At 39.3% G+C, this 21,697-nt stretch overlaps 2 protein-coding genes across 2 annotated transcripts in view; one reads left to right on the plus strand and one right to left on the minus strand.

Annotated features, from left to right (window-relative positions):
* The window catches only part of SPATA6L (spermatogenesis associated 6 like), a gene marked incomplete at its 5' end in the record, with an annotated part of 36,274 nt that continues 14,577 nt past the window's right edge, over positions 1–21,697 (plus strand). Inside the window, 4 exons of the mRNA XM_084236958.1 lie at positions 1–39; positions 4,532–4,669; positions 8,081–8,129; positions 18,127–18,251. Of these exons, the coding sequence (XP_084093084.1) occupies positions 1–39; positions 4,532–4,669; positions 8,081–8,129; positions 18,127–18,251 (351 nt within the window). The remainder of the gene's footprint in view (positions 40–4,531; positions 4,670–8,080; positions 8,130–18,126; positions 18,252–21,697) is intronic.
* On the minus strand, positions 3,319–4,206 carry PLPP6 (phospholipid phosphatase 6; the record flags this gene model as incomplete). Its single annotated transcript, XM_084236233.1, has 1 exon — positions 3,319–4,206. One exon carries the CDS (start codon positions 4,204–4,206, stop codon positions 3,319–3,321), a length of 888 nt encoding a protein of 295 aa, XP_084092359.1.

Here is a 21,697-nt window from a genome sequence, read left to right on the forward strand (position 1 = left end):
ATGCCTCTGGAGGTGGTGGTGGAGCTGCAGGTCCGGGCGGTAAGAGATTCACGAACTTCTATTCCTTGTCCCAAATCAGACTCCTTCCCTAGGCTTCTTAGAGGGCCCCTGCTCGTTTTCGCCACCCCCTTCCCACAAAACACACACACACACTCACACACACACACACCCTCATCTTTTGGGACAAATCGTACTGATGTCCCTGAGATACTATATTGGTCTTCCCTGACTACCTAACCTTTCATCCATCTTTTCTCCCCAAAGCAAAACGTGTTTCTTAGCTTTATCCTGAAATTTTCTGTGTTTATAAAATAATCCTGCATTAAGTCCAGGAAGAATTTTATTTCTTTTTCAGGGTAAAGATGTGATAAAGGATTACAAAAAAAAAAAAAAAAAACAAACAAACAAACAAAAAAAAAAAACACAAAACAAGAAAACCCTCTCCTTTAAATAACCAGGGAAGAATTTAATTTCAAAAAGCCCATTACTTCTGATAATATGCCACCTCTGAACCAAACTAATGTTTTCTAAGCTATTTCCCCTAGAGATGGCTCTGGTTTGCTAATCCCAAAAGGGAAATCAATCAACAACAGTTATGTAATTAGCCACTAAATCCTGTTTAAGTGTGGCCCTGTGGCAGAGTGACTTCATTGTTCCAGTTTGGGGTCAGCCATTCCTTTTACTTAAAGTCTGTTTTCCAAGGCTTCCATCTGTAGTCACTGAAAGACTGTTGTGTGGCTTCGCTTCCAAGCTCTAGGGGCTTCTCTACTGGCAGTGATTACAAGCACAATACTAACAAATACTGCCTAACTGCCATGGAAAATCTGGTTAGCTTCCATACAGATAACCAATGCCATGGTTTCATCATACATGTAGTTCTGAAACAAATATTATAAAAATTTCCAGCACTCTCCCTACTTAGCTGACAACAAATAGGGCCAGACTATATCAAAATTGTGCAGTAGAATGAAGGAATTTTTAAGAAGCTGAGTTTTCCTCCTCATTATGGCAAAAATTAAACTTTCATCTCACTTCATTCAACAATACTGGTTAATTTTATTTTGATTTTTTTTAAAGCCACCTTTTTAAAAAAAAAAGATTTATTTATTCATTTATTTATTTATACAAGCACTGGGTACACTCAGAAGCGCGGGAGGGTGAGAGAATTCACCAGAGCCAGAGTGGGGAGCAGAGCAGGCAGAAGGACCGAAGTACACTGCTGAGGGGAGCAGCGGGCGGCAGGAGAGGTCTGCATGCCATGTGGGACCCTCCTCCGGTGGCCGGGGAGCAGCCGGGGATCGAACTGGTGCTGCAGAGGCTGCGGGCAGCTTCGCAACCCAGCGCTCAACCGCTGTGCCGCCGGCGAGGCCCAATTTTATTTTGATTTTCAAAGGCATTCCCCAGTATACAATTTATTAACAATGAAATCAGTTTTCGACTCTACAGTACTTAACAATGCTCCAAAAGCATCAGCTAATTGATCTGTGCTTCAAAACCCCAGCAATGAAAACAGGGAATTCCAGAAGTATAACCATGAACCAGAAGGTAAACCTAATTTCGAGACTCCAATATTCAGACTTACACACTGCAAAAGGTAATATCATTGTGTCCAAATGATCTGGACTGAAAATGGATTAAAATAAAGGATCTCCTTCCAAGGTTAAACAAAGCAAACCACTTAGAGCTTCAGTTTGGTTGATTTAGCAAGTGAAGAGGTAGTATGTGTTCAGGATGTTGTGGGGATGTAAATAACTTTATTATGAGGAGCAGCTTTTTCAATTTCAGTGTGCCTCTCACATCCAGAAAGTTCAATGCTTCCACCCAGTGAGAACCTACTTATCACAACCATTCTCCATACTCTTAGCAGTACCTCTGTATGACAGATCAAGGGTCATAATCCTTTTTATAAATGTCAAACTCATTTATTATAAAGAGTACCTGAAGACACCAATTTCCATGGGTAATTTAAAGACTCTTATTTTCAGAAAGAGCAACATTTAAAGTACATAACCACTTCAGTCTTTCTTAGTCAAAAGAGGCATTCACCCTGCTTTTGATGGTTTTGGTTTTGTAATTTGAGGAGGCACCATGGATTAAATCTTTAAATGCAAAGATCAATGTTAGTGAAAATTTAGGAGTTAGAGATATCTTGAGCTTGGTATAGCAGCAGGCTTCCCTTGATGAATTCAAGTTAAATACTGTTACCTAAAATGTGCTGTGTACAAGGAAATGGAATTCCACATGAAAAACTACAATATGTGGGATCATCCTTGTGGCATATATGAAAAAGTTCATGCTCTGGCATTGCAAATAATTCTATTATTTTCCCATTTTATTACCCGAATAGAGGAGCATTATTTTTTCCAAAGAGACCATAGGCAGTAGGGCCCTATCTCCTCATATACTGGCTCATACTGTACTCTATAACTCTCCATTTTGACTTCCCCAGAAACTTAGCTTTTCTATTCATTGTCATACCACACTATTTATTGCTTGTCAACAAAATCAAGCATGAGGCCATATTCCCAGTCTTTCCTTTTTATGGGCACTGCAGATATGCCCAACTTTTAAGAGTTTCTTCAAGTAAGTTCTTGACTTGTTTTCTAAATGCTAAAAGACTCTTAAGTAGTGGGAAATAAATATCTTTAAAGATTTTTTTAGGAAGTAGGGGTAAATAAGGAGAAGAGAGAAAGACATGTATTATAATCTTGCTTCTCACTACCCACTCTGCAAAGACGGAAGAGTCAATAGTCAAATAGCTTACCAAGAACATCAGCATTAAGAACTCTCCCCAAATGTGGCAACAGATCTTCAAGAAGCACACTAGAAAAACCTATGTCTTATACTCTTAAAATACTGCTTAAAATCTACTTTAGAAAAAGGACTAGAATTCGTTTGTGGCTCATCTGCATGTATATTTACAGAATGATAAGCATGTTTCTCTTTCAAAGTTCAATTTACAAATGCTATGTTGATATATGGGATTACTACAAAACACAAATTATGTAAATTTTTAGAAAAGAGCAATATTATAATCACCCCAGACAACACCTCTGCTGTTGTCCTGGACATATAATTATTGAATAAATATACAATAGAGGGATTTTTTTGCTTTCCATAATATGGTTGTGATCAGTAATGGCCAGCCAGCACCTGCTCAACCCATCAAGATGATAGGACATCCCATTAAGATGGCAGTAAATCCCAAAGGAAGCCTGAAATGTCCTAAGGGGCAAGCAAGATGGGTGCTGGTTTATGATGGCATCATTGCTAATGGAAATCTTCAGATCTCCTGGTGCCATGATGAGTAAGATGGTGTCAGTGTTGGTTCCATAATACAAAGAGGAATGGAGCATTGTGCGGTGAGAGCCAGCAATAGTCCACGATGCTATACTGCATGTAGCCCAGGAAAAAGCCAAAAGCCACGTCTGTGACATTGTGCCTCCCCAGCATGACCCTGGAGAGGCCCAAGATGAAAGCCCACAGTACCACCAGCACCCTCAGTGGAATGGCCAGCACCAGGTGGTTCAGCATGAACCGTGACACCAGGGCGGCCCTCGTGGAATGGCCCGAGGGGAAGGAATACTTGTCCACAGAGAGAGTGAAAAACATGTCCATCTGGTTGTGTGCCGGGCGGCGCCTGCGGACTAGCCCTTTGATCAGGCCCACCAGCAGCAGGTCCAACAGCAGGGCGAAGAGCAGGTTCATCAATACCTCGCGCCCGGCCCAGCTGTCGCTCCTGGCCAGGCAGTAAAGGGTGCCCAGCAGCCAGGGGATGCCATGTCCCGAGATCTCCAGCAGCTTCATAAGGGGCCTGACGCTGCCCCAGGACGAGCTCTCTCCCGCGCACACCCCCAGCTTCTTGGACAGCCACAGGTCGATGGCCAGCAGGGAGCGCAAGGCAATGCCCAGGAACGACGGGTTCAGGTCCATGCGGTCCTCGTCGGGCGGCGGGGCCGAGGGTGCCTGCGAGGGGCCGGCCCCGGTCAGGGGGAAGGAGCCGCGGCGGTGCAGCGGGCTCTCGGATGCGCGGAGCCGGGCGCAGGTGGGGTCCACGCCCGGCGCGCGACTGCTGAGCAGGGACTGGAACTCGAACCTGCCGCCGCCGCCATGGGCCGGGCTGCTGGGGCTGCTGCTGCTGCTGCTGCTGCTCGAGGCAGGGGCGCCCAGCGGGCGTCCCTCTGCGTTCCTCCGGGGGCTCGGCATCGCGGCGGGCCGCCAGGACCCCAGGACCCGGCCGGGCTAAAGAAAGGCTTCCCGGGCCTGCAGCGTCTTCCGCTTCCGCACGACCATCCTGGAGAGGCGGGGACAGGCGGCGGCCAGAGGACAATTGTGACACCTGGCGGAGACCGGGGAAGATCTGGAATTTCCAAATTTAAGAAGGGGGGGCGGAGAGGGTACTGTTGTGGGAGGTACAGGTAAGGGGTTCGGTGTGGAGGGTATTTCGCATTGTTGGAGGTTAGAAGAAGTAGAGGTGCCTTTAGAAAACAAAACACAACACACTCTTCAATTTTTTCTCTCTGTTTTTAAGATTTCTTGCCCAGGGGTGTTCCTTCCTGGCAAGCAAGATGTGTACCTTGGGATCTACTTTCTGAATCAGTACCTGGAGACAGACAGCTTCCCCCCTGTATTCCCTCTTATGATTCAGCAGAGCATGAAATTTGAAAAGGTAATTTTGATTTTCTCATTGCTAAATAAGAGAAATTTAAATTTAGCTGTCTAAAGATCATTTGATGGTTCTTGCAAAGAACACAGTCCTTATAAACTTATTATATAATTTAACTTTAAAAAATTAGTTTCTGGTGCCTCAACATAGTGCAAAATCCTAGTTGGAGGCTTTGCTTTTGCATCTCAGGTCTGAGCCAAGCTCTGTCAATCTAGTGCTGAATACTCTGGTGGATGTTTTCTATTCTTGGAATTCCCATGGCATTTTCTAACTGGAGCAGAGAGAGAATTTTCTGAATGTTCTTGGAGGTGTTAGAGGCGGTTGCATTACATTCATGACAGATTATCAATAATCTAGAAGACTTTGTGTTATTTTTTTTTTAAAGATTTATTTATTTATGCAGACAAGAGCTGGGGTACAGGCCAGAGGTGTGAGGGATGAGAGAAGTCACTGGAGACAGAGTGGGTAACAGAACGGGCAGATTGACTGAAATACACTGCTGAGAGGAGCAGTGGGCGAGTCAGGAGAGGTATGCTGTGCCATGTGGGTACCTCCCTGGCCAGGGATCCAACTCGCCTGCAGTGGCTGCGGATAGCTTCATAGGTTGTGTCTTAACCCCTTGTGGCACAAGGGAGGCCCAATCTAGAAGACTTTGGAAACAAACTTTTTTGACTCAAAGAAATAATGAAAAGCTAAACCAAATTAGTTAAATCCTGTATCTGAAAACTAGAAGGTTCTTCAGATTTGCTGAGATTCCTTAGGTTATTCCTGGTTTATTAGCTACAGTGATAGTGTCTAGATTCCATCCCAGTGAATAAGACCATGATATAAACAGCCAAAAATATTACCAATCTTTTCCTCACTTTAGAATATTAATTTCATCAATACAACATCAATGATAATACCTTGAAGGTTTAGTTTTGGAATTTGGAGATGGAATCAGTTTTAACCTTGATAAATTTAATGATTTTGTCCCCCAAAATATCACTGGGGTGGTTTTTTTGGGGAGGAGATGATTATGGGAAGCCTGCAGGGTAAGGCTTATCACCTTTTAAAGATCTGGATGGTTGCCCAGAAAATTACCTCTCTTTTAGACATGAGAATGGGAGAGAGGTGAGAATTGAATTTATAAAGGGCTAGGGCTCTATGTAATATTTAAATAAAATCATCATATTATATTATTAATAATTAGAATAGGATCTACCAACGTGGCTGGATTTGAGAGGAATAAATGGGTATTTCCTTGGAACATGCAGTCAGGATCCAATAGAAATTACTTCTACCATTTATATTTTAGTAGTGGTAAAAGGTGGATGATAAAATCCAGTTTATTTTTCCCCAACAATTTCCTAATTAGTTTTAACAACTTTTAGTTTGCTTATGTAGAAGACTTTAAATGACCTTAGGAGTTTAGCCTCCTCGATTTGTAGAAGCAAAGCGTGAAGCTCAGGGTTAAAATTTAAATGCCATAACTGCTATATTGCAGACTGTGCATTTGAAATTACTGGTCAATCTTATCATGAATCATTTTTTCATTTTGTAAAATGCAACTAAATAACTATTTTAAGTTTAGAAAAACTTCCCTGTTGTGTAAGTTATTTAGGTTCACATTCCTGCTTTTTTCTCAGTTGACTTGAGCTTTCTGATGTCTGTTCCATTCTCTAGCTGCAAAAACTTGCAGCAAACGAAAATATGTTTTCTTAAACCTTCTGTGTAATTTAGAAGCAAATGTTCTAAAGAATTTAGGTAAATAAGAAATTACTCATAAAGAATGTGTAAACTATTATATTTGAGCAACTTACATCAATCATTTACTCTCCAAGATCACACTATAGGAAATCTTTAGACATGGGTGAAGAGTTACAGTTACTGAAATAACTGAAAAAAAAAAAAATCTTGTATTTGCTAGATAAATCCAAATCAGTAAGACAAAAATGGGTTATATTTTGTAGTTAAAGCAGATCTGACTTCAGATCAAGAGCAGACTTTAGCCATGCTGAAGATTAAACAACAATTCATTTATTTTTTTATTTTTATTTATTTATTAAAAAAAAGGATTTATTTATTTATTTATACAAGCACTGGGCACAGTCAGAAGCGCGGGAAGGTGAGAGAATTCACCAGAGCCAGAGCGGGGAGCAGAGCAGGCAGAAGGACCGAAGCACACTGCTGAGGGGAGCAGCGGGCGGCAGGAGAGGTCTGCGCGCCATGTGGGACCCTCCTCTGCTGGCCGGGGAGCAGCCAGGGAACGAACCGGCGCTGAAGAGGCTGCGGGCAGCTTCGCAACCCAGCGCTCAACTGCTGCGTCACCAGGGATGCCCCTAAACAACAATTCATTTAAATCAGAACTTTAATATCTAATAAACTCCACTGAAAATGTTTGTTTCATACAGGATTCCAGAATTCAGGGTAAGGGGCATGGTATGTCTTTTAGTTCAGTATTATTCCATGTACTTTTATCTCAAGGACAAAATATGGAGCTTTGGCAATGGGTAGAGAGGTATCACAGTGTTTTTCTTGTGCTTCACTTAAAACTTAATGAGACTCTGTCCCTCTCTAGTTATTTTTGGATTCTGTTGGAGTGTAGCCACAGGGATCCCCCTTTTTGAGAGTTTAATGGAAAGAGGATTTTCTTTTATGACAAAAGTGGGAAAGTGAAAATAGCGAGTAGTATATATTTTGCAACAGTCACTATACAGGCATCATATACCCTAAGCAGCAAGACCCTGCCCAAGCACTACTTTATACAGGCTGTGTATTTATAATGTCATTCTTGATTTTTCCACATCATAGTGTTATTTTAGGCTTTACATATTATTTGGTAGGTTTTTGGGTATATCGGAATGTTCAAATATTTTCCCATATAAATTAATGATAATTATCCTTTACACTATTTTGAATTATAAAAGGTTCGCGGGAATGCTCTACTTTCCAAAAAAAAAATGGAAAGCTGTATTAGTACTTAGTTTTTCTTTTGTGTTATACATAGATAGGATTTTAATTTATATTCCTTTTAGCACACCCTTTTACTTCAGTGAGCAACATGAATGAATATCTTAGTATGAGGAATGTTTTTCTTTCTAGGTACTCAAGCTAAAGACTCTTTGAGGTTGTTGCCAGATGTGCTTTTACCAACAAATTGTAGGGCTAGGTCAATTTGATGACATTTTGAGCATATGGTAGATTCAACTAACTCAGATTTCCCTTGCTCTTGGAATTATGTCAATTTTTATTCTATAGTCATTTGTTGAACTTTCAACTATGTGATTGCTAAAGATACTCTTATTGAATCCTAAAATATTATATGGCTGGATTTTGCATGTGTTAATTATTGGGGCAATTATAACCTACAATTTTATTAATATATGCCCACAAAAACATTGAAAATGTATTTCCCCCATTTTTTCCCTGCAGGTATTTGAAAATGCAATTGATCCTGGAACCGTAGCAGATATTTTAGAAGGTATGTACTCTCAAAAAAAAAAACCTACTGTGTGTATGTCATTTATTATTATAAAATTCTACTGTTTTCTAAATTGTGGTACTTTTGTGTTTGATCCATATGTAAAATTTGAGTCATGTATTTGATGATAGACCCTTTCCTAGATATGGATGGAGTTTTCTGGATCATACAATTCTGCTTGTTTATTTATTAGAATAAAAATGATTTGTATATAGTCTCATGGTCATGTAACCCTTACATAATCGGTGGTAGTACATTTTTGTCATCATAAGAAGAAACCCTATATGTATTCTTCCTTATCCCCTCAGCCTTTGGTAACTCCTAACTAATCTTTCTGTTTCCATAGATTTTCTTATTCTGGAATTATACAATATGTGGTACTTTGTGACTTCATCTTAAGAAACAGTATGGTAAAGTGTCTCTCTGAGATGGCTCACCTCAGTAAGAATAATTTCCCTCATGTCTTTTTAAATCCTAAAGAAAAAATTCAGTATGTCAGTTAATAATACAAGAATCAAGATCTTTTCATTTCAACTCCCAAATATTAAACCCAGGTGGTCAACTAATGTGTTAAAAGACCATGAGTACAGCTCTCTTTGTGATTTACTGTCCTTGATAGTTTAAGCAAGTGTAAAGTGTGCATATTATTCCGAGCAATTAAATGTATTTTATAAAACATCTTAATTAACTTGTTCTGTGGAAGAATGGAGTTTTTCAGTGAAGTGTCTTATGCATAAGAGCACAGGCTTTAGGGGCAAACTGCTTGGGTTTAGATGAAACCCTGTTACTGTTTTGCCCTAGTTACTGCACTTTTCCTCCTTGAGGCTTAATTTTCTCATTCATAAAAATGGGGGTAATCTTTATGCTTGACTCCCAGGGTTGTGGTTAAAATGAATAAATATTAGGAATTTCGAGTCTGAAACAACTGCTTAATATTGCCTTGGGGGTATGATTGGCAAGGATATATTCCCTCCCGTCATTTGAAAAACCTAAACTTATGGGCTGTCTTTTTTAAAAAAGATTTATTTATTTATACAAGAACTGGGGTACAGGCCAGATGAGCAGGAGGGTGAGAGGAATCACAAGAGACAAAGTGGGGAAAAGAACAGGCAGACTGACAAAATACACTGCTGAGGGGAGCAGAGGGCGAGATAGGAGAGTTCTGCTGTGCCATGTTGGATTCGAATTTGTATTGCAGAGGCTGCGGACAGCTTCTCAGTGGGGCGCTCAACAGCCTGCGCCATCAGGGAGGCCTGTGGGCTGTCTTGACTTTCAAATTTCTTGGCATTTAAAATTCTGTCCTCTGGGTAAATACCTAGGAATTGGAATTGCTGGATCATATGGAAGCTCTGTCTTTAGTAGGTTGAGGAATCTCCACACAGCTCTCCACAGTGGTTGGACCAGTTTGCACTCCCACCAGCAGTGCAGGAGAGTTACTTTTTCTCTACATCCTTGCCAACATTTGTTGTTGCTAGTTTTTTTAATATGTGCCATTCTCACTGGTGTAAGATGGTATCTCATTGTAGTTTTGATTTGCATTTTCCTGATTGCAAGTGATGTTGAACATTTTTCATATGCCTGTTAGCCATTTGTATATCCTCTTTGGAGAAGTTTCTTTTTAGCTCTTCTGCCCATTTTTTGACTGCATTATTTGCTTTGTTTTTGTTGAGTCTCGTCAGCTCTTTGTAGATTTTTGTGATCAGTCCTTTATCATTAGTGTTGTGTGCAAAATTTTCTCCCAGTCAGTGGGGTTTCTCTTTGTTTTTGTTATTGTCTCTTTTGCTGTGCAGGACACAGAAACATTAATTCCAAACAGCACCTATGTTTATAGCAGCACTATTTACAATAACTAAGCTTTGGAAACAACCCAAATGCCCAAAAATAGATGATTGGATCAAGAAGATGTGGTACATATACACAATGGAATATTACTCAGCTTTCAAAAAAGATAAACACATGCAATTTGCAGCAACATGGATGGGGCTGGAAGGGATCATGCTCAGCGAAATAAGCCAGAAAGAAAAAGAAAAATACCGGATGGTCTCACTCATAGCAGGAATCTAGAAAACCTAAATAAGGGACCAGGAAAAAGAATAACTATAAGCAAGAAAAAATCAAAATCAACAAACAACTATGAACCAGAGACACACTATGGGGTGGGGCGGGGAAAGGAGGGTTGGGGTCAAAATAAGGGGATTGCAATTGTATGAAGAATATAAAAATAAAATTAAAAAAAATTAAAATTCTGTCCTCATCCATTCATATGTTTTTTATGAGTCCACAAAGGGAGAAATTTACTTCTATTATCTGTTTTTTCCCCAGTTTTACTGTTATGATTGTTATATGGCATTGTGCAAGTTTAAGGTATCTAATATGTTGATTAGATATACTTATATCTTGCACAATGATGACCACTGTATCATTACCTAATACCTTCACCACATCACTTTTTTTGCCATTTCATTTTTGTGCTGAGAACACTTAAGATCTACTCTCTTATAAACTTTTAAGTATATAATATAGCCTTACTAACTATAATCACTATTGCTTATTTAAATATTTTCATTTTTAATATTTTGGGGGAATTATCTTTTGAGATTTTTTTATTGTTATAACATTTGTATTTGAAATTGCCTTTATGATTTCCACTTATTTCTTGTCTTTATAAGTTTTACACAAGGGCTTATTATTTCTAAATATAGTTGAACTTGGGAAATATAAAAAAAGTTGTGTTTTATTTTATGTCTAATTTGTATAATCATATAGCATATGGTTTTAAGCAAGATAAACTTCTATGTATTAATGGATAACAATTGTATTTTGATTTAATATCAAAGACATTTATTAGTTCAGTGATTTATGAGTACATTTTTAAGAGAGGAAATACTATATCCATTTTGTCAGTGCTTTTCAGGGGACAAAATTCTACTTTTATAACTTACTGCAAGTCCTCTATATATTGAGTTTGGAAATACCAGAGCCACTTTTGGTATGGCACCTATTTTAGTATTAATGTAAATGGAATGTTTGTGGCAGTTTTAAGTTTACAGTTAATGAAAAACTCTGCAATTTTCTAGAGTATTAACATCTAATTTTTTTCCTTTTTAGGCTTCCTAACCAGGTTTGAGTTAATACAGCTGGTACCTCCAGGTAATTTCCCAGTAAATGCATCTCTAAGTTCCAGTTTTCTCTCCTTTTTTTTCTCAGGCAATTTTCTCAAATTGCCTTTGTAATTTGATGCTTCTTGTGATTCCATGTAAATTTTAATATTTTGTGCTCAATTTATTTGAAAAATGTTGTTAGTATTTTGATGGGGATTGCATTAAATTTATATATCGCTTTAGGCAGGGTGGTCTTTTTTTTTTTTAAAGATTTTATTATTTTTATATAAGAGCTGGGGTACAGGCCAGAGGCACAGGAGGGTGAGAAGATTCACCAGAGACAGAGCAGGGAGCAGAACAGGCAGATGACCAAAATACACTGTTGAGGGGAGCAACGGGCGCGACAGGAGAGGTCTGCCATGCCATGTGGGAATCTCCCTGGCTGGCCAGGAATTGAAACGGCTCTGCAAAGACTCCAGACAGCTTCACGGTGCTGCACTCAACCTGCTGTGCCACCGGGGAGGCCCTAGGCAGGGTAGTCATTTTGATTATACTGATTCTCCCCATCCTTGAGCATGGGATGTCCCACCATCTCCTTATGTCACTATCTGATTCCTATAAGAATGTCTTCTTGGTCTCACTGTATAGGTCCTTCATTTTCTTAGTTCGGTTGATTCTGAGGCATTTGAATCTTTTTGAAGCAATTATATATAAAATCATTTTCTTAAAATTTTTTCAAGTATATGCCATTGTTTAAGTATGTTGATAAGTTTGTGCAACCATCACTACTATCTAACTCCAGGACATTTTTATTACCTCAAAAGGAAATCCCATATTCTTCAATATGAATGCATTTCTCATTTCCTCCTCCTCCCAGTCCCTGGCCTAGCTCTATGAATTTACCTATTCTGGACATTGCTTATAAATGAAATCAGACAAGATGTGGCCTTTTGAGTCTAGCTTCTTTCATCCAGCATGTTTTCAAGGTTTATCCATGTTGTAGCCTAATTTCATTCCTTTTTATGTCAGAATAATATTCTTTATTTTTATTATTATTATTTTTTAAAAGATTTATTTATTTATGCACACAAGAGCTAGGGTACAGGCCAGGGGTGTGGGGGATAAGAGACAGAGTGAGGCATAGAATAGGCGGATTGACTGAAGTACACTACTGAAGGGAGCAGCGGGTAAGTCAGGAGAGGTCTGCTGTGCCATGTGGGTTGCTCCCTGGTGGGCTGGGGATTGAACTCGTGCTGCAGAGGTTGCGGATAGCTTCATAGATTGTGTTCTAACCCCTTGTGCCACCAGGGAGGCCCAGAATAATATTCTTTAATATGGATAAATCACATTTTATTTTTCCACTCATCAGTTGATGGGTATTTTGATTGTTTCTAATCTTTGGATATTATGAAATATTACAATGAACATTAGTGTACAAGTTGTTAGTTCTTTTGGATTTATATATGGCAGTGAAATTGATGAATCATGTTATAATTCTGTTTAACTTTTTAAGAAACTGCCAAACTATGTTCACTTTTTACATTTTTAAATGATTAGGGAAAAAAATGTAAAAGATGAATATTGAGCAACATGAAAATCATATGACATTTCAATTTTATTGTCCATGAAGTTTTAGTGGAACAAAACCATGTTCATTCATCCACATACTTTCTATAATTTCTTTCACACTGCAGTGACACAGTTGAATAGTTTTGACCATATGACCTTCAAATCCTAAGATATTTACCGTTTGAACCCTGTGCTAGACATGATATTTAGGAGGAAACTCTTCTGTGTGCGTTTGCTTAGTGGCGTGTCCTCTTCTTCTTACATATGATTGTGACAACCTTAAATTTAAAATTAACTTCTTCAAAATTTCCATTTTCCCATATTAGGTTTTGTTTTCTCTCCTTCTGTATAATATGACTGTCAGTGTCCTTTGATTACTTGTGGAGTAATGCTTTGGTACTAGCATTGCATTCTGGTATAAGTTCCTGATATTTTAACCAATTTTTTAATTAGTCATGTTCAATGTATATGTATTTTTTCCTGCAAAATCATTGCATAATTTTGATATTTTGTTGCAAACTTCTCGTTTTCCTAAGAAGGCATGGGAGAAGGAAGGTGAGCCTGAAGATACCTCCGTTAAAGCCGAGTGGCTGTAGAGGCTCTTATGCCTGCTGGTTAAGGGCCACCAGTGGGGTGGAGTGAACCCAGGAGTCTGTAGCTCTTTTTTTTGCCTCTTGGTTCATTGACCGAAGCAGGTCCTGGAAATAGACAAGAACCCCATTCTTTGTGGATCTAGGTATAGATAACTTTTATATGTCATTATTTTCTTAGGTAGGCAGAATAAGAAAGATTACAGATGTCTTCTGGCTGCTCTCAGAAATTCTCACTGAGTGTTTTTTAGCATAAAAGTGACAGGATGAAATCAGGACATTGAATTTTTATTCAATACGTTTTTTTCTTACTTGACCCAGTTTTATGTTCAAACATATACCACTGTTAACAGACAAGTTATATTTTAGTGTGCATTAAAATAGAAATAGGCCCATTTTGTTATTATTTAATTTTACATGAATTTTTAAAGTTACCCATTACCTAAAAATTCTCACTGTACAAATGTGAAATGACACAAAATTGTATAAAATAAGAATCAAAAGCCACATTCATCAGTAACTCCCAACAAATAATTACTATTAACAATTTGTTGTTATCTTTTTATATCTTTTAAAATGTATTTCATATATATTATGTATTTGGTACACTCAATCAACCATAAAATAGATACACATACACACACACACATACACACACACACACAATATCTCTAGTGTTTAGGTTACATATGTTTATTATATACATTGGTTGACTATACATGTTATAGAACTTGCTTTGTAAAATCTAGTATATCCGGGCCTTCCTGGTGGCGCAGGTGGTTGAGCGCAGTGCTGTGAAGCTGTCCGCAGGCTGTGCAGTGCCAGTTCGATCCCTGCCGGCTGCAGAGCAACCCACATGGCATGGCAGATCTCTCCTCTCTCACCCACTGCTCCCCTCAGCAGTGTATTTCGGTCATTCAGCCTATTCTGTTCCCCACTCTGTCTCTGGTGAATCCTCACCCTCCCGCACATCTGGCCTGTACTACGGTTCTTGTACAAATGAAATAAATCTTAGAAAACAACAACAACGGGGGACTCCCTGGTGGCGCAAGGGGTTAAGACACAACCTATGAAGCTATCTGCAGCCACTGCAGCACGAGTTTGATCTCCAGTCATGGAGGTGACCCACATGGTGAGCAGACCTCTCCTGTCTTGTCCACTGCTCTCCTCAGCAGTGTATCTCAGTGGATCTACCTGTTCTGCTCCCCACTCTGTCTCTGGTGAATCCTCTCACCGCCCACACCTCTGGCCTATACCCCAGTTATTGTATGCATAAATAAATAAATCTTAAAACAACAACAACAACAAAATAAAATTTAGGATATCCTAGACTACCATATGTTTTTCATTTGACCAGAAACCTATCTGTGAGAAGATTGAAAGAATTGTTCAAAACCATGATGACTGGAAAATACTGAAACTGGGTTTGTGTGCCCTCTTATAAGTTGGAAGTTAATCAGTTGCAAAATTTAGGCTTTATTATATTTGATTTCCTTTTGTCTATAATCCTTCAGTTTCAGTGGAATTTAACTTGAATTGCTCAAAGCAAAAATTTTACTCAGCTTCAGATGCATTACAAATTGATCTTTATCCAAGTTATGTTTGAGGGTGTACTTGGAACTTAGAACATGCCCTGTACTTTATTGCTGTCGAATGCAGAAATCCAGTTACTTGTTTTAGAAGCAACAAGACTCCCCCTGTTCTTCAGTTTAGAAAGGTGAGAAAAAGCTAATGGACACAGGGGGGCAGCCTAATCCTACTTGATATTGTGGTGCTTTCTTTTTTATTAACCTCTTAAGCAAAACCCTTACTTTGGAATAAGTCATGCATATTCAGTACAGCTGAAATCCTATTTTGGTAGGCACCCATTCCCTGGATTAGAGCTTGATTTTATACTTTGATAGTGATACTAGGTGGCTGCAAGGAAAGAACTGCCTCAGATGATCTGGCGTGGAATCCCTATTTGCCAGGTGGCATCATGACAAGTGTCTTTATCTCTCAAAGCTTCAAGTTTCTTATCTGTAAAGAGGGAATCAAATGGGTCCCCTTATCAGGAAACAGCTGTCAATTCTGATATGCTCTATTAATTTAGCTATTTCTTGAATTAATATTGTTATTAGTATTATTCTTTTTCTTGAAGTCTCATTTGTTTCATTTTTTGAAAAGTTGTCATTGGTGGCACCATTAACCTATTAAAGACATGGAGTTATTTCATACATTTCATTTGGCCTGTGAGCTTGCTCTTCTTGTATGTTTATTATTTATTACCCACGCTCTTGCTGTAACATCCCCTTGGTTTGCTGACATTTTCATGCTGGGTGACAGTTGGATTTCTAGAAAATGACCAAACCAGAGAGACAGTATTGAGAAGCTTCACAGCCTTCTGTTTTTCTGAATACTATTTCAGTCTCTTTTTATCCCTGTGACTCCAAAGAGAGTGAATGAACTCACCTCTAATTCTCTGACCTCTTATTTTTAATTCTCGCTGAGTAGATAAAGAATAATTTATTAAATATGTTAAGAGTAAATGAGAACTGGCCAAAACAAAGAAAAAAGGAAAAGCATATGTGTAGAGCATCATATTAAGCATATTATTTGTTTTCAATGGGAACATAGGACTGAAAACATGTGCTGTTCATAGTGATCCCAGAGTAGAGGGCCCCTTGCTGGCTTGTGTCACGATAATGGCAGGTAATGTCAGGCACTGTGCACTTGCACATGTAATATAGTCCTTACATAATTTGCTCAAGGCCACACAGATGGTAACTGGGAGAGCAAGGAATAGAACCCAGATCTGTCTGAACCTAAAATGTGAGTTCTTAAAAACTGTACTATAGGTTTCAGTATAGGTACAGGTAGCTGTATTTTATTGCTAGTGGTAAGTGAGGAAATTGTCACACCATTTCCCATTTTCAGGTTGCACGTCTAAGATCCCTGAGCATACTGTATTACAGGTACTCCCTACTTTCACGTTCATGAAAGACCTATGTTCATACCTGTTTTGCTAACTGAAAGAATCCCCAAATGAATTTTTGCTTTTATGATGAAAAGCAAAAATAACTGAGTGTTTGTTTTGCAGCAGCTGTTCTAGAGGCAGCACACTCCCTGAGCAGGGAGAGAGGCCAGTGAGTTGGAATTGAGCCTCCTCCCTGGGAACTACTTTATCCAGGCTGTGTATTTATCATATCACTCTTGCTTTTGCAATGTTAGTGTTATTTTAGGCTTTATATGTTATTTGGTATACTTTGGTCATTTCTTGGGGGGTCTGGCAATGTTAAAAAATTTTCCAAGTAAAGTAATGGTAATGCTTCTTTATGCCATTTCAGAGACACATTCTATTTTCATATACGGGGGAAATTGTATGATTTTCAAAATGCCAAAAGGGTCTTGCTAAAGATACAAACAAAACAGAGTTCAGTTGTTCCTTTATTTACACAATACCAGCACTCCTGAAAATTAAGAGTATTTTTTTTTAAAGATTTATTCGTTTATTTATTTAAGCACTGGGGTACAGTCAGAAGCAGGGAAGGGTGAGAGAATTCACCAGAGACAGAGCTGGGAACAGTGAAATACACTGCTGAGGGGAGCAGCGGGCAGCAGGAGAGGTCTGCATGCCATGTGGGACCCTTGCCGGTGGCCGGGGACCAAACCGGCACTGCAGAGGCTGCGGGCAGCCCCGCAACCCAGGGCTCAACCGCTGCACCACCGGGGAGGCCCTGAAAATTAAGAGTATTTTAAAAATTATGCAAAAAAACTGTATATATGTAAAAGTTAGATTCCAGGCTCAGATAATTATAAAAGTTTATCACCTGAAAGAATGTCTGGTAGGACATTAGATAGTTGTGTAGGAGTATCTTTTTTTAATTTACTTTTTATTGAGGTAACATTGGTTTATAACACTATCTGATTTAGAGGAATAGGGTCACACCTCCTCACTTGTATGTCACCATACCACACCCACCACCAAAGCACTAAAGACTACTGTAGACCACTGGGCCATTCTCCGCTTTATTCCACCTTCAACCTCTCTCCCCCTTCCCCTAGTAGTCTCAATTCTGCAATCAGATTTCTAGGGTTTGTTTTGGTTTAGTTTTGTCTGCTCCTTTGTTTTGCTTCTCTGTGGTCCACATGAGTGAAATCATCCCATATTTTTCTTTATCCTTGGTGCAGGAGTATCTTAAGCATTGCAGAATGCCCAAGCTCCTTTGATTCCTGTGCATGGAATGTTCCCGCAAAGTTCAGAAATGTCTCTGGGCTTGGTACCAGCACTGCTGAGAACCATAGCCCTGGCTGTTCTTAGGGCCACTGGAACACTAACATCCCTACATCACAGAATACCTGTCCAAACTGTAGAGTCTGTGTGAGCAGGATATTGTCTGCCTTATTTCTGTTCTTTCCCTGGAAGCTTGCCCAAGTTATGTCCCTGGAAAGCATTTGTTGAAGGAAAAGATGGATGAATGGAAAGATAGATTTTCTTCTTTGTTCTATTTTGTGGAACAACACTTTAAACAGTCTTTTTTCCCCTTTGTTGTGACTTGGGAAGGCTTTTAAAAATTATCTTTGAGATAAAAATTAGTCTAAGTCATCTGCTTCTTGATTAATAGATGCTATGATTTCAGTATCTATTTTTGTCTGATCCCACTCTCCTATCTAAGCTTTTATTTTGTTAAACTCAGGGATGTAGTACATCATTTTCAGAGTGTTTATCCATTTACGTCTTTCCTTCTTTCTTTCTAGTGTGGGAAGAGTTGGCCTATTATGAAGAAAACACAAGGGACTTCCTTTTTCCAGAGCCCAGGCTGACAACCCCACACACTGGGCTGTACAGAGAGGTGCTCATGAAGACAGTTGCGGGGTTCCCAGTAAGTGATGCTGTCCAGCTGGGTTTTCATTGGGAGAGAAATTTTGGGGACCTGAACATTTTGTTCCTGATAAACGGCTTGATCTTAGGCAGGTAACTTCATCTTGGTTCACAACCACTGATGTTCTGTTTAGCAGTGCTGTTTAGGTACCCCCTGAAGTACCCAAGTATATTCCCACGCTTGATCTACCTCATCAGGCTAAATCTTTGGTGTAGTCATACCGTTCCATAATTATTAAAAGGTCACTGATTAACTGAAAGATTTGATATCAGTTTATTTGATCATAGCTTTTGTTTTAGTAGAAACAACAGTGAAATAGAGTAGTTATAGTATAACGCTAGCTTATGTTCATTCTGTGCTTTCAATTTTTCATGTATGTTTTCTTATTTTCTTCATAACTATTCTCAAATCAGTCAAAGCAGGTTATGGTCTACATTTAATGGTGGGAAAACTGATAGAGGTTCCCAGACTGATATTATTGAACGATCTTTTTTTAAAAATATTTATTTTATTTATACAAGAACCGTAGTACAGGCCAGATGTGCGGGAGGGTGAGAGGATTCACCAGAGACAGAGTGGGGAACAGAATAGGCTGAATGACCGAAATACACTGCTGAAAGGAGCAGTGGGCGAGACAGGAGAGGTCTGCCATGCCATGTGGGTTGCTGTGCGGCCGGCAGGGATTGAACTGGCACTGCACAGGCTGCGGACAGCTTCACAGTGCTGCGCTCAACCACCTGCGCCACCAAGGAGGCCCTTATTGAAAGATCTTAAAAGACACAGTGGTTATTCAGTTGATGATCTGTTTTGGGAACATTATTAGAACCCAAAATCAAAAGATTTTTTTTATTATTTTTTAAGATTTATTTATTCATGCATACAAGAACCAGGGTATAGTCCAGATGTGCAGGAGGGTGAGAGGATTCACCATGACAGAGCAGGGAACAGAACAGGCAGATCAACTGAAGTACACTGCTGAGGGGAATAGCAGGCGAGGCAGGAGAGGTCTGCCACACCATGTGGGATTCTCGCCGGCTGGCCAGAATTGAACCTGCAGAGGCTGCGGACAGCCTCACAGAGCTTTGCTCAACTGCCTGCGCCACCAGGGGAAGCCCTCAAAAGATTCAATTTGGTGTTATATGTGATGATTTCTAACACTGCAACAACTTTGAAAATTTTCTTGAAATTTTTTTTTTTACTTGGGTGACCTCTATTTTAAGGGCCACATCTTTGTGAATTATAAAAAGCATACTTAATACTCAACTTTCCTGTTACAGCCCCCATGAATTGCTATTATTATTTAATAAAATGTTATTTTCTCTACTTTGTTGAAAATATTGTGCAGAATAGAGTATGCAGGACCCATGTTTCCATGATACTTATGATGACAGCTACTAATTCTATTACTTCAAGCAGCAAAATTAACCAAAAGTTGTGCTAATCAGAATTCCTATAACTTTATGCCCTTCGTAATCCATGGTGATTTGATTTATATCCCTGACACCATTTTTTTTTTTCTCAGAGATATTCTTTGTATGTCACTTATATCTATGGTACTGTAAGATGCTTGCCTTTATTATTTTGAGTTAACAGGATACTACTCTTAAGAAGCTGAAAGGGGATGAAAACTGGTGAGAATAGAGTGGGAGATACTTTTTATATTAACTTTGGTTTGCTCAAATTCTCTATTAAATAAAAACCATCTATAAACATTGGACTGGATTTCAGCTAAGTATCAAGACAAAGAGAAACACATTTTCTTATATTTTTCCAAATGTCACCACGGTTTAACTTTATGAGCATAGAACATTGTATTTATAGTTATTTATTAGTGCAGGTAATCATCAGAGAAAGAACTTCAAAAGTGTGAAGAAAGTGGGCCTCCCCTGGTGGCGCAGTGGTTGAGTGCTGGGCTGCGAAGCTGCCCGCAGCCTTTGCAGCGCTGGTTCTATCCCTGGCCCTCAGTGAGGGTCCCACATGGCGCTCAGACCTCTCTGCTACTCTGGTGAATCCTCTCACCCTCCTGCACTTCTGACTGTACCCACTGCTTGTATACATAAATAAATAAATCTTTAAAAAAAATTTAAAAAAAAAGTGTGAGGAAAGAACCTCATGCGTTAGACATAAAGTGGCAATTTTTTTTAAAGATTTATTTATTTATGTATACAAGAACTGGGGTACAGGCCAGAGGTGTGGGGGGTGAAAGGATTCACCAGAGACAGAGTGGGGAACAGAACAGGCAGATCAACTGAAATACGCTGCTGAGGGGAGCAGCAGGCAAGCCAGGAGAGGTCTGTTGTGCCATGTGGGCAGTTACCTGGCCGGGGATTGAACTTGTGCTGCTGTGGCTGTGGACAGCTTCACAGGTTGCCTCTTAACTCCTTGCATCACCAAGGAGGCCCATAAAGTGGCAATTCTTAGAAGGAAGTTACTCAAACTTTCATTTTTTTATTAGTGATGTGTTATTATTTTACATCCTTGTTTGTTTTTCTACAACATAGGATTTTTCCCACAAATTGTATTTTAAACAGTTTCTAAAAAGCTCAATTTCTTTAAAATGTTCTACAAAGCAAAATAAAGCCAATTGCTGAAGTTTTCATAGTAACTGATATTCATTGTGTGCTCATGAGAGGCAGGCACTGTGCTGAGTTCATTACATGGATTATTTTACACAATCCTCCTTAACCCGAAGTGACTATTTTTCTTTTCCTCATTTGATGGATGAGGAAGCTGGTGAAGGTAACTTAAGAAATGTGCTTAGAGTCTTAAAGCTGATGAGCAATGGAGCAGAGATTATTGTGCTGACCTGTAGGACTTCAGCGCTCATAATTATTTAAACTCTGTGTCCAAGTTTATTTATTTATTTATTTATTTATTTATTTATTTATTTATTTATTTATTTATTTATTTATTTTCGTAGAAGAACTGCGGCATAGGCCAGAGGTGTGTGTGGGGGGTTCATGGGGGGTCTCGTATAAGAGGATCATCAGAGACCAAGTGGAGAACAGAACAGGCAGACTAACTGAAATACACTGCTGAGGGGAGCAGCGGGTGACACAGGAGAGGTGTGCTGTGCCCTATGTGGGTTAGCTGCCTGGCCGGGGATCCACTCAGGCTGTAATGGTGATAGTGCTGAGCCCTAACCCCTAGGCCACCAGGGAGGCTCTGTGTACACTTTCTTTTCATTAATATTGTAGGAAGCAGGAGTGAATTACATGTACAAGTCAGGCAAACCATTTCTTTCATTTATTTTTCTTTATTAACTCATTAAGAATTAGATATATTGCCTTCACTAAAATGTGACTTTTTCTTTGTATTTTCACATTTTGTTTGATTTCACTGGATACTGTAAAAGTCCCCACCCTCTCCTCACCTCTCCAGTCCCCCCTTTTCATGCTGAGATCAAGACTTCTCTATTTTTGGGAATGTAATCTATTTCCTTGTTA

Source organism: Talpa europaea (genome assembly GCF_964194135.1).
Source record: "Talpa europaea genome assembly, chromosome: 7".
Lineage (NCBI taxonomy): Eukaryota > Metazoa > Chordata > Mammalia > Eulipotyphla > Talpidae > Talpa > Talpa europaea.